The sequence below is a fragment of the Crocuta crocuta genome, unplaced genomic scaffold, assembly GCF_008692635.1.
Source record: "Crocuta crocuta isolate KB4526 unplaced genomic scaffold, BGI_CrCroc_1.0 scaffold16, whole genome shotgun sequence".
NCBI lineage: Eukaryota > Metazoa > Chordata > Mammalia > Carnivora > Hyaenidae > Crocuta > Crocuta crocuta.
This window is the reverse complement of record NW_027531893.1, coordinates 2,025,323-2,038,932: the sequence shown is the minus strand read 5'-3', so window position 1 is coordinate 2,038,932 and position 13,610 is coordinate 2,025,323. Positions and strand designations below refer to the sequence as shown.

Here is a 13,610-nt window from a genome sequence, read left to right as displayed (position 1 = left end):
AACCTTTAAAGAATTCTTACTTCACAGAGCCCAGGGAATTCAGAGATCAGGCACAGGTCTAAAATCCTGGTCCCCCTACACTTAGGTAAATAGCATCATTTCACCTGACTGTTGAGATAAACACACAAGAAATAAAGACTCATCAAATGCCAGTACAATCCAGCATTCTTAAAAGATCTTGTCCTTCTCTTGGGAAGAATTTGAAAGGTATTGGATTGTTAGTTCTGGAAATGGAAACATTTTACTGTAGTTGAAAACAAATCATTCACAAGTAGCCTCCATTAATGTGCTTTCATTCTCAATGGATGGGCCATCCGGATGGACACAGAGGCAGTGAGAACTAAGATCCAGGCAGTTTATGGAGAATAAAGACTTCTAAACACTGGTGGTTTTGTGATCTCAACAACGGTCCCTGAGGAACTGGCCTCAGACTGCTGACTCATTACACACAGCTGTCACGTGAGCAGATCATTCGCTCACTAATGACTCCATTAAACACCATTCTGGGCTGCAGTTGAGCATGTTTGCATCATCATGTGCCGCGTGAGAAAACAGAATCAAAACTTAGGAGCACAGAAGGGGCTGCCTTGTTGGAAAGGAGCTGGGAAGGCTTTTATCTCAGCCAGTGACATAAAACAAATTTACTGGAGACTTCGGAGAGGTAATTCCCTAAAATTGAGAAACATATCTCTACTAGGTTTACCTACGTGTAAGTATATAATTCACAAGGTCCCAAATTGTGCAGTAATTGAATTTTTAATTTGTTGCTTGCCACAGAATGGGGGCCACTGGCTCACCTATGCAGGTAATGTATTTGCTAATTTGCAACAATTCCAAAACTTATCTCAAGCCCAGAGAGGGAAAGCCTGTGCAACTGTGTGAGTCTATGTATTAGTGATTAAAAGCAAAGGATAAAATCCTCCTTCTGCACTGAAATTCTTGTTTACCACTTTTGATAGTTGCTAATGGATTTTACACCTGCACATTTGGAACTATATAAATTGTGTGAAAGTTGTGGGGAACTAATTGTCTCTGGTGAGAAGGTACAGGTGCAGATATAATGAACAGTAGCAGATTACTCTTCAAAACCATCTACCTGTTAATATAAAACATCATTTGACAATGCAACTGTGTGCCTGTTTTTCTTTTTAAGTACGAGATGAAATTGTTTCTTACAGGGGAAGATTTTTAAAGTAGTGACAACCTACCAGTCTGTTCATCCAACAAATATTGCTAAGTGCCTATTATGCATCAGGCACTGCCATGTATGCTATAATAAAGACAAATGGGTAAATCCAATATTAATGGGAGGCAAGAAGATTCTAGGAACCGGATGAGAAATGGATGGGCTTATGAAGACTTCAGACACTACTTCTTTTTTTTTTTTTTTTTTTCAGACACTACTTCTGAGTAGACCATCAAAGGTTTACATCTGATTACTAGAAAATGTGAAAAGGTATGATGAGCCATTGTTATCCAAGCCAGCTGCTTCCTTATTCAGATAATTAGAGATAATAAATCATGTTGTAGGTGCTCAGAGAATGCTAATTATGTGAACATTCTAGAACACATATCAGTTGCCTAATACAGCTGTAAGGTTGTATGCTGTGTATTAGAAATGTATTTTTCCCCTTGAATTGCTCAAAGAATGAAATATGTGTGCATGCACATAAAGTATGGCCCAACAGCTAATGTCTATGCCTCGGTTAAATAAGTATGAAATTCACAAACAGTGGGCCTTCTTATCCTCTTTCAGGGCTGCGTAAAGTCCTGCTTGGATGAGAATCATTAGCCTAGTAGACTCATCCTGACTTTGACTCCCAGGTGGTGACTTTAAGACTTGTAAGATTTAACATACCCACAGAGCACAAAAACATTCTGGCTTATCAAAACATATCTATAATATGTAACATATATTTTACATATATTTATATAATACCTAGTCAATTTTATATGCATAGAGGCTTTCCAGTCATGTTCCTCTGAGGTTCTGGGTGGTAACTCAAGACAACCTTGTGTAAGGGGGGAGGAGCTGAAAGGCTCCTGACACAGGCCGGCCTCCTACCTGCCTCTGAGGATGGTTACTTAGTAGGCCATGGAAAGACGGTATCACTGGTGGGCATGTACCTTATTGAAATCCACAGTTGGGTTCTTCTGCATGACGTGACCTTAGGAATGGCCTCCTCGTCCTCAAATTTAGAGGTGCTCTGACATATACTGTATGTCAGCCAAAGCCCCGAACTCCAAATTTTTCTGGTATTAGTGGAAGTATATACTACAGATATATGCACCTTTAAAATATTTGTAATCGCTCTGCTTCTGAATTTATTTAGAGTTTTGTTTAAAGGAAGGTGAATTCATTTCGTGTTAACTAATTTTATCCTTAAAAATCTTAGAGCAGTTTGTAGATTCTGCAGCCGAACAGGGAAGAAACATTTCCCTAGACATTATTTAAGGTTTAAGTATTTACATGTGCTTTAATGTGTCTCTGAGTATTGCTAAGTCATGGTAAGCTGTTAGTTATACACATATACAAAAACCATAAACATGAAAATGGAATTAATTATATTATTTTAACGTGAAAAGATGAAAATTAAAAAAGGTACATTTACAAAAATAATAATCAAATAAAAGTGCGCTTTAACAACAACAAAAAAATGAGACTTACCCATTGACTACCAAACTGGATCATGCCATGGAGGGGAAAAAAAAAGATGATGAAGGAGAACATAGGGGAAGAGTAAAAAATGATGAAAAGTAATTACAATGAGAAAAGAGGCAACAAAATGTCAACTTAAACAGATAATCTAAGAAAAATAGATCCATTTTCATCTAATCGCCACTCTCAACAAAAATAAATCATGGGGTAAATAAGTTGTGTTTTTGAACACAGAACCCAACAAAACATGAATCGAAGTGAAACAATGGGATATTTATTAAAACCAAAGGGAAAAAAAAGAAGCCTAATTTTTAAAGTACATTTCTACTCGATCTTTGAAAAGAAATAAGGAAACTTTTGCATAAATAAATTATTTCGTATGCTATTTCTGTGCCTTGTTTTTTGAATGCAAACTCAGGATACTCTAGATTTGTATAAACAAAGCAGGTAGCTTTCTAGCTTTATTTGCTTGTGAAAAGCAAGCTTTATGTAAATATACAACACCTAAGCTGTTAAAAGGTATATCTGAAATTCAACAGCCACTTGTAAAATCTTAGGAAGTCTTCATATAAAAAAGAAGAAACTGACATGAACAAAGAATAAAGGGCCTTCCATTATTATAGTAAAGAAAAGATCAAACACTTCTATTGGAGAACTTTGTCTCTGAATCTAAACAAGCCAGAAACTTCTGGTAAGAGCCTCCAGTATCCCATGCTGCATATCCACATGTCACACGGTTCGCTTACCTCTTGTCCTCCATCCAGGGCACAAAGTTTGGCACTTTGCTTTCTGGCATCGACTAATACATTAAACATTGTACACACAGAAGCTGGGATGCGCAAGTCAGTTGTTTTGCTTGCCTTTTGCAGCTTGAGTTCAAATGCAGCTCTGGTTCTAGTCATTAAAACATGAATTCATAGTAAGTAATTTGGAAATATGTCTCACGTGTTCAGTAAAAGTGAAATCCACACAAGATGCTAATTTAAAACATGCAAATACGGAGTATCGCACTACTCGGGAGCTAGGGGATGGGATGCTCTTCTTTTGCAGGTGTCTCACAGGAGAGATCACGGAGATATTTTTATATCATACAGAGCCTTTGCAGCCATGCAGAGAGTATCTCTACCTCAATGAAGCTATTTGCTACATTTCTTGTATAACTCTTAATGGAAAGACCTCTTAGTTTTACTTAACCGTCTGGATTAATTTTCGAGTATAAAAGTCACTTCCTTCTCTGGATTAAAGTAGAACAAATCCTCGGCGTGAGGGTTTACCAAATCAAAAAGAGTACAAGTCTGGAAAACTCTAAAACACCATAATTAATGTACAATGGAGAATGCAGAAATCTTTTGTTATCACTTAGGCTTTCTTTCAAATACCCAAAGTTGTAAATAGTTGTTTGAAAGAAACTGTGGAACAGGCTATTTGGAATTTTTTTTTTTGCTAAAGTATCCAGAGAACCTTCATAGATTTGAGGCCTGAGAATCACATATGACAAACATGATTTTTTAAACATTAAATAATCGAATTTATGGCCTTGCCTTAGAAAGCCCCTGAACCTTATTCTAAAGGCAGGGTTGCTCTTACTTTGAAGAATTCAGGATTGTTCAATTTCTCCAACCAGTGTTTACTCCAATATGCTGCCCACACTGTCCTTGTGCTGTCATGAACAAGGGCAATGGGAAGAACAACGCTTTGCTAATTAGAGATATGACGCTGATTTTGTAGGAAATGTAAAAAAGAGGAAAAAAAAAATGAAAGCACACCTGGAAGAATCCAAAGCCTTATAACTTATTTCTGGTTAAGTTCTGGAGAATATAAATGGACACTTGGAACTCATTTGATGTGGACAGAGACTACCAGAAGACAGAAGAATCAATGGGCCCGGGCAAAATTTGAGTTTGCCATGCCATTTCATAGCGTACAGACATAGTGCATAACGCATAAAGTACTTAGCAGGCCTTTTCCGTATGTCTCCGGAAGTACTGCCTTGGGAATTTAAAGCACAGTATTCCCAGGGAGACAACAATAAGCACAACAGAAATGATTAATATAGTATGGATGCCACTGATGAGGGCAATGGTAAGGAGGCCTAAACAAAAAGTTTCAGGCCAATTTTGTCAGTTACGGGAGTCCCCAGAATTTTGGTCTGAGAACCTCATGTCCATTAACTTTTGTAACCGTAGTCCATATCGGAACCTTCCTGTGACAATTATGTAACAGGTGCTTGGTGAAAAGTGCCACTTTGGCTGCTGACATACTAAGCAGCAACTAGAAAACACGGGTCTACCTTTTGACACAGGCCTCTATCATATCACTGGCCATTAGTTTAAGTCTTTGCTCTAAGTGGTGGGCAAATTCTTGTTCTGGCCAGTGTAGATCAAAGACAAACATTTGCAGTGCATCCAGTTTCCAAAAAAGGTCTTCTGATGTTGCTGAGCCATTGCTAGAAGAAAAAGGAGAAATGAAGAGCATCATGAATGGCCACGGTTAGCTATGAGGATCAACAATGCATTGCTTTTTGCTTTTCTGCATCAATAGCTATTAGTAAAAAAAAAAAAAAAAGGCACTAAAATCCTTAATCATGGATATCTTCTTTATTCAACCTTCTAAATCTCTTCCTTTTTACTTCTTCTTAATAAGGCGAGGCAAAAAACCCGAAAAGAAATAGAAATGAATATAGTAGTGAAGTTTCATAGAAAGGGGTAGCATGGATAAGAAATCAAATTGTACATGGATGAACATTTTAAATGCTTTTTACCAATCTTTAAAATAAAGATAAAATTCATAAATGTTTCCTCCTAGAAATTCAGGAAAGTATGTTTTACTTAAGAAAACCCATATGACGGTAACTGGAAGCTTTACTCTTCTACTCAGGCATATGTACGTGTCCTCGTCATCATCATGGCTTCTGTGTGTCTACAGACAGGGATGTAGTGGACAGCATCCTTAAAGTTCTCAATTACAGGTAGAGGTGAAACAGGTACTTCCAGTGGAATATCAGGCTGGGAAGGGAAGCCAATCTCATGCCCACAGTGAAATGCTTTTTGACTTTTCTAGCTCATAATTAAACCTAACAGTACAAGGTATATATACGGTCTCACAGAGAAATGACATTCAGGGTGCTCTGAAGTGGGATCCAAATCCTGTATTTCAGATGGTTCCATCTATCTATCTAACCGTGGAGCCTAGCTCTGCTCTGCGTTCACTGCTGTGGTAAAATTACTGCGGAGGACTAGAACTTCATCCCATGTGTGAAGGTAGTTTGTAACAAAGTACATATAACATTTGGGCAGAGGATGATAGTACTCCTTTCCTTTATGCAAGTATAGCCTAAGAAGGAAACAGATGCTTTGAAAGTAAACTACTTCTGTATTAAAACACATTGAAACTTAAGAATAAAAGGAGAAAAAAAGCTCCTGAATGATTCACTTTGCCTCAGCTTTCCCGTAACCATTTCACATATATTAACCTAAAAGTTCTATTTTGAGTGTGCAAAAGAAAATCGGAGAAATAAAATAATTTATCACAAGAACACAGTAGAAAATGTTTATGAAAATAAAATTCTTTTAATTTGTAAAAAAATGTTTGTTTTTGAAAGAGAGAGAGAGTGCGAGTGGGTCAGGGGCAGAGAGAGAGGGAGACAGAATCCGAAGCAGGCTCCAGGCTCCGAGCTGTCAGCACAGAGCTGGACACAGGGCTTGAACTCACAGACCTCGAGATCATAATCTGAGCCGAAGTCGGACACTTAACCGACTTAGCCACCCAGGTGCCCCTATAAAAATAAAATTCTTTTAAATATCCACTTTCTCTAGCTAAATATATCTTAATTAGTTGGCTTAAAAAATCACCTTCTCTGGCTAATTAAAAACTTATTTGCCTCCACTCCCTCCACCTCGGCACCTTCCCTGCATTACCAGCCTGCTTGTGTTCCTTCTCCCAATTTGCCTGTGATTCCTCGTCGTCTCCTTGCCTAACCAACATGTGCTCAAGGTTAAATTCTCAAAGGGCGATTTTCAGCAAAACACAAAACGCCAGCCACAGCTCTTTACTCAATATCTCTTAACACCTTAAAAATCAGTGCCCCCAAAATACCATTCATCAGAAGAACCAGACAACACCATGCTGATGTTGATGTGAAAAATGTTAGAAGAAACACCATACTTAGTTCTCCCTTTTGCTGTGTTTATAATAAACATAAGAGGAAAAAATGACCAGGCAAAATCCTCTTATATATCCATAGTATACAGTGCAGTAGCTTAGAGGATCTAGATTTTAAAAATAATTGAATATAATTGGTTAAAGAAGCAAATCTACTACTAATCATTTTTTACTTTGGAGAAATGTAAGTAGCTATTTGAAACATGAATGTATACTTACCAACATAACAAAACAATAAAAGCCATCATTAAAACAAAATCTGAAATAGTGAAGGTGGAATTCTATTGAAAATGGACTTTCTCATAACATTATAACAAAGTGTTACGGAGAGTATGGATAGATGTTCTGTTCTTTGATGCTATGGTAAGACTCTAGAATAATAAATGTACTTAGTAGGAATGTAATTATGGTAACAAGTATTTGTTATAATTAGATAAAAAATGTAAATTGGTTTTCCATTGAGCTGAAATATATAACCTGCAATTTACTCAGAACTTTTTCATTTTAAAATTATTTCTAATCAGTGACCTATTCCGAAAGTATTATTAACAGATTAAAGAATTCAAATGTGAATAAAGGATTCTGAGAAAATTTCCTAAAACCACCAGTAGGAAACTTATCTAATTGGCATCTACTTTTAGAGCTAAAAAAAGAACACCCCAGGTGATACATACATACATTAGTAGATGAGGATGTACAAGCCATAGTTGTATTGTACTTTTAATTCTTGACATATATGTAATGGAATTATTTGGGGGTATTTAATGCTTTGTAACAAAAATTTTAATAACTGGGCACCTGGCTGTCTCAGTCAGTGGAGCATGCCACTCTTGATCTCAGGGCTGTGGGTTCAAGTCCCACATTGGGAGTAGAGATTACTTAAAAAAATAAAAATAAAATCGTTAATAATCCCCTCCCCCACCCGGCAAATCAAAAAATAAAAAAACTAGTTGTGACAACATCATAACATAAATAAGTAATTCTGAGTGCCTTGCTCAAGGGCCTAATGTTGATAATCCTAGCAGGAAAATATAATGGTGACTAATGTGTAAAACATATTTTTTTATTTACCCAGAATGATTAAAGTATGAGCACTGTATTTACAAAGCCACGGTTTGTCCTGATTCATGTCCTGAGATGCAGGTCATTTTACAAAGGGGCTCCCAATAAGGAGAGTCAGGTTTCAGAGAAATCTCAAAGCTAATAAAATAATAATGACAAAAAAAAAAAAATCTAAATTTCACAAGGTAATGCCCACAATGGTGTTCTTGGTTAAAATCAAGGGTGGTAAACAGATGAGGAATGAGGAAGAGGAGAAGTGAAATTACACAACAGTACAAAGAAGCACAAAAACCATAAATGCAGAAAGATTCATCATACTTCCTAGATCATTGCCAAGCACACACAGACACCACTCTACACAGTAACGGCCCAAAGCATTTGCCTGAAAGAAAAAGATTCACATGTCATGTAATATCCTAATAATAAGCGTGGGGCATAGTGATGATGTTTAACTTGGAGAAGTATTGCTGAGCTGTCTGGCAAGTTATTCTTCTCTTTCTTGGTCTCTCTTTTCTTGACTGTATGCAGCCTTGACTGGGAGCAGGTTTAACAGCGGTGGGAGGACTGGCACACAGGATGTTGGACCAGTTCTTAGCTAATATACTCTCAGGAAGCCTCATACGTGAATGAGAGGAGTGAGCGCTTTGCAGTCAGGCAGACCTGAGTTCGAAACTCGATTCTATCTCTCACTTACTGTGAGACCTTGGGCAAGTTCTGTTTCTTACCTTCTTTAGGACTTTGTTTCCTTAACTGTAAAATAGGGACAGTGACATTTACCTCACAGGGTTATTATAAGGCTTACGTGAGATAAAAAATTTGGTGCTCTACCTGGGACATAATAAATGCTCATTAAATGGCAGCTATTTTTCTTCCTCTAATATTCTTTCTAGCTAACTTCATAGAAGATCTTGGGCAAAACATGGACTATTATTGAGTTCATCTGATTGCTATGAGGCTCATATTTTTGAAAACTATACAGTTATGAATAATGACGATTGATGACAGTAATACTTACAATAAAAATCATAATGTAGAATAGGACTGATTATTGATTGCGAGCCTAGGATGTGCCAGTCACTTTTCACAGTTTTTTCCTTTTTTTCTTCTCACAAAAATGTCTTTCAATTAGGTACCATAACCATTTCAGAACTGAGGAAACTGAGGCTACGAAAGAACTTAATGAATAATAAGCTAGGGTCTAAATTCAGGGCTGCTCAATTCAAAGCCTGTGTACTTTTCGTTTTAATGACTTTTAGTTTGTGACTCTGCAATAGGTAGGTTTATCTTAAGGTTGAGTTAATACAGTTTTTAATGATACAAAGATTATTTTAAAAATAACAGGGGACATCAACTGATACATGAACAGACGAAAGAAGAAACTGCTCGTATTAGGAAATAAAGGACACTCACTTCTCTGCAGCTTGCAATATTATTTCTTTAAAAGTGAGACTAAGACAAAAGAGGAAAGGATTATATTCTTGAAACTGTTCTGATAATGGTTTTCTACATGTGCAAGAGAACCTGTGTGGGTAGTAACAAAGCTGGAGCCACCTAAGGTTCCTAGACATACTGGCACCACACTGATTGCCTGAACTCTATCCTTTGGGCTAGCGTCTACAACCTGGGTCACAAAATGACCTCAGACCAACAGATTACATACGGGCTACATCAAACCAGTGAGTGTTACAAAAACAAAAAAAACAAAAAAACCATCTGTATCATTTATCATCGATATGCTAAGCTTAGCTTAATAGCTTAAAACACTCAAACAAAACCAAAACACAGTGTCCCTCAACCAACGATGATAAACGCCATGCAATCTAAACACATGTGCGCAGAACACAGCCCAGGCCATGCACTAGCTAACACACCACCAGGAAATAAGTGAGGAATACACACGTGGACTCATATAAAGAAGCCATCCACGAAGGAGTAGAAAAGCTAGGAATCTGTGGAAGATTAAGAGGCAGACTTGGAACTTTTGGAAGAGCTACATTGGGAAGACTGTTGGCGATATTCCTGTAAAGAAACAAACAACGTGGGAAGGGACCACCATAAGCAATAACTACAGATGGCCGTGTGTAAAGTCATAAGGTCAGGATTGAAGAGACAGATGTTCGAAGGATACTAGGCAAGATACCTACTTGACAGGCTGCCATGTCTCTTGCTCAAAACCTCTGTGAATTGACTGGGCGATGGAGGACTCCATGAGATCGACGTAGCGGACAACCAAGGGCACAAAGATTTCTTGCAAGTGTTTGTGAAATTTTCCATTACATAAAAGCACTGAAATAGTCAAGCAGAAATATGTTTGTCAGAGGGATCATATCAGGCACTTGGGGAATAGGGGTGAAAAAATGTTTCCTGAAAGAGTCTGACACAGAAGAACTGATAAAATATAGATGATAATGGATCTTGCTCCTCATATTGAATATATCATGAAAGCTAATCAAGAAGTATAATTAACCTCCCATATATGGCTGTCAAAACCGCAAATAGATTATATCTCTATAAAATGTTCCTGGCAGGTGGTATGTTTTTACTTCTAAGAAGTTTAACACATGAGGCATATGACGACTTGGTAGAGATTCAAGGGAGCCGTTGGATACCCTGAAGGTCTTGACACATGTAAATATAGCAATAAAGAGAGTTACAATCCCTGTGATAGACTGTGTATCACAAAGAGTTAAACCTACGTAACTCTAAGAGCTAAGCTTGATTACTTCTAAGAGATACACTTATTTAATTCACCAGGACAGTAATGGTGGCCTTGGGAATGTCTAATCTGATTCATGAACTTTTCAGTTATTTGTGGATTTTCTTGTTAGTCATCCAATTTCCCACATGTGTCTTTGAAAACAGCACATCCCATGCATTTTTCAGGTGTCCATTTGTCTTTAATGAAAGCTACTGTTTTTTTTTTTTTTTTTTTTTTTTTTTTTTTACCCTACCTAAAAGCATTTGTAGAAGTTTAGGATTTGTGCTACTGAGACAGGAGTGTTTGGTAGGTAGGTAGAAGGTAAGGCGCACCTCCCTATACCAGAAGGTGGATGCTTTCTATGCACAGGACATAATTTCATTAGAAGACGTTCAGTGGTCTCTATACACTGCTTGTGTCCCACCCATCCACTGCCCTGACAAATCCATAGGTTGAAATCCTAACTTCCAATGTGATCGTATTAGGAGGTGGAGCCTTGAGGGGCGNGTGGATGCTTTCTATGCACAGGACATAATTTCATTAGAAGACGTTCAGTGGTCTCTATACACTGCTTGTGTCCCACCCATCCATTGCCCTGACAAATCCATAGGTTGAAATCCTAACTTCAATGTGATCGTATTAGGAGGTGGAGCCTTGAGGGGCTGATTCCGTCATGAGGGCAGAGTCCTCATGAACATGATTAGTACCCTCATAAAAGAGATCCCAGAGAAATCCTTAGACTGTTTTGGCATGTGAGGACATAGCTCGAAGACGGCCATCTAGGAAGCAAGTTCTCACCAGACGCTGAACCTGCAGGCACTCTAATATTGGACTTCCTAGCCCCCAAAACTGTGAGAAATACATTTCTGTTGTTTATAAGCCACCCAATATCTGGTACTCTGTTATAACAGCCTGCATGGACTAAGGCAGCCAGTATGTGTCTAAGCTGCATCATGAAAGCAGAGAGAATCTATGCGAAAATACTAAGGAATATTAAGTAATATTCGACAAATAATTTGAATTTTTTTAGATGATGGTATATATTTGTTTCTCAAGTGAACATATCTTAAACCCAGTTGTGATTTTTTTTTTTTTTTTTGGCTCTCAAAGTGAAAATATATTCATTTCAAAATATACACCGTGGTTGGGAAAGGTATTTCTGAAGAGATAGTCTTTGAATTGAGCCTGAATGACAGGGTGCCATTCACAGAAGATTTGGAGGGAAGGTCTCCAGGTAGAGGGAGGAGCTAGTATGAAAGTTCTAGGCAAGGAATAAGAGGGTGCATTTCTAGAAGGATGAGAAAGCCAGTGTGGCAGGAGTAGGGGGAGAATAGTCCAAGATGATGTCTAGACGGTAGGACATGGATCCACAGGGAAGCATCATTATTATTTTTTTCACGTTCTTACTTTTGAGAGAGACAGAGCGTCAGCGGGGGAGGGGCAGAGAGCGAGAGAGGGAGACACAGAATCTGAAGCAGCTCCAGGCTCTGAGCTGTCAGCACAGAGCCCGATGCGGGGTTCAAACTCACGAACTGCGAGATCGTGACGTGAGCGGAAGTCGGACACTTAACTGACTGAGCCACCCGGGTGCCCCTCATTATTTTTATTATTATTAAGCAGAACAGTGACACCATAGAATCTCCCAGCTGCGGTGTGGAAAATGGAGGAGGTGACTAAGGGTGAAGCACAGAAGGTGGCTAGTGCGCAGTGCTTTGCTGCAACAGACCAGGTAAAGGATGGCAGCGATGATGACTGGGGACTGGGATTAGAGCAGCAGAGGTGACAGATGGGGAAAGGGTTTTCAGGGCTCCCATTCCCTTTTACGGATCTGAATAGATGGATGTGCCTGTACACGAAATCTAATAAGTAGCAGCTTTCATAGTAATGTCTTGTAAAATACTCAGCGAAATATGCCGATTTCCCACATCATCTTCCTTGGGGCAAAATCACCCCAAAAGCTAAACAGTGTTTTCAAACTTGGGCAAAGTACGGGATGCTTTCCACAGTGGCAGGAATGCTGCTATAATGGATTCTGAAATTTGTCAGAGGCTGGAAAACTACAGACACGTGAAAGTGGGGTAGGAAAAAATTCTAAGTGCAGAAGAAAATACAACACTGTTTTTTTTTTTTCTATTCTAGTTAATTTGGTTTAGTATTTTTTGTGGTTAAGTCGTTTTGTCCTGGCTTATCTATATGCAAAAAGGTTTCCTATTAAAGTGGGAATGATAATCATATTTAAAGTTAAATGTCTTATTTAGGAGACTAATATTATCTTAATGATGTTTTCATTAGAACACTGAAAGGAGCTTTATTTATTCCTAGAGATTCAATCAAAGAGCTCAAGGTACTATAGATCATACAATTCAGATCCTTTTGCCAAATGTCACCTAAAAAAGGATGTTGAACATTAAGGATGAACTATTCTCACTCAAACCATATAAGTCATTGTAAGCAAATTAAAACATACACCCATATCTGAATTTATTGGATCTCCACTTAACAACTCTCCTTTTTCTTCCTCCTCCTCGCCAGCATTTTTGGAGTGTCAAGCACGCTGCTAAGTCTTTTGTATGCATCCTCTCATTTAATCATTACAAAAACTCTATGAGAGAAGCACTATTATTTTTTTCAGCTTATCAATAAGGAAATTGAGGCACAGAGGATTTGGGGACATGTGGCACAGTCATCTAGTCATTAGACAATAGAACAAGAGCCCTTAACCTCCATACAGTATAATACTGCCACCCCTCAATTTACATTACCACAAACTGTTATCTGCCTATCCATCCATTCATACATTCATCCAACCTACCAGCAGTATATCAGCATCTTTTAATACCTAGACATGTAGAGATTATTTTAGGTAGGAAAATCTTGCAAATGACAAACACATTACTCCACATCTTAGATGAATTATGTTTTTTAGAATTAGAATTTTGAAAAACTCAGTTACACTATGAATAAGTCAAGAGACTGAGCAAAACTATGAATATTCATTGCAGTGAAAAATGAATCAACACTGAAAATATT

At 37.9% G+C, this 13,610-nt stretch overlaps 1 protein-coding gene across 5 annotated transcripts in view; it reads right to left on the bottom strand.

The window, feature by feature from the left end:
* The window catches only part of CADPS2 (calcium dependent secretion activator 2), a 397,782-nt gene that overhangs the window by 53,856 nt on the left and 330,316 nt on the right, over positions 1-13,610 (bottom strand). For 2 of the 5 annotated variants that reach the window (XM_077773245.1, XM_077773243.1), the window contains 4 exons: positions 10,027-10,168; positions 4,950-5,105; positions 3,406-3,553; positions 2,669-2,683 (listed from right to left, as the gene is read on the bottom strand). In XM_077773245.1, coding sequence (XP_077629371.1) covers positions 2,669-2,683; positions 3,406-3,553; positions 4,950-5,105; positions 10,027-10,168 — 461 coding nt within the window. Of the gene's footprint in view, positions 1-2,668; positions 2,684-3,405; positions 3,554-4,949; positions 5,106-9,781; positions 9,902-10,026; positions 10,169-13,610 lie in introns of all 5 variants that reach the window. The other 3 variants (XM_077773242.1, XM_077773244.1, XM_077773241.1) reach the window with 2 other exon arrangements.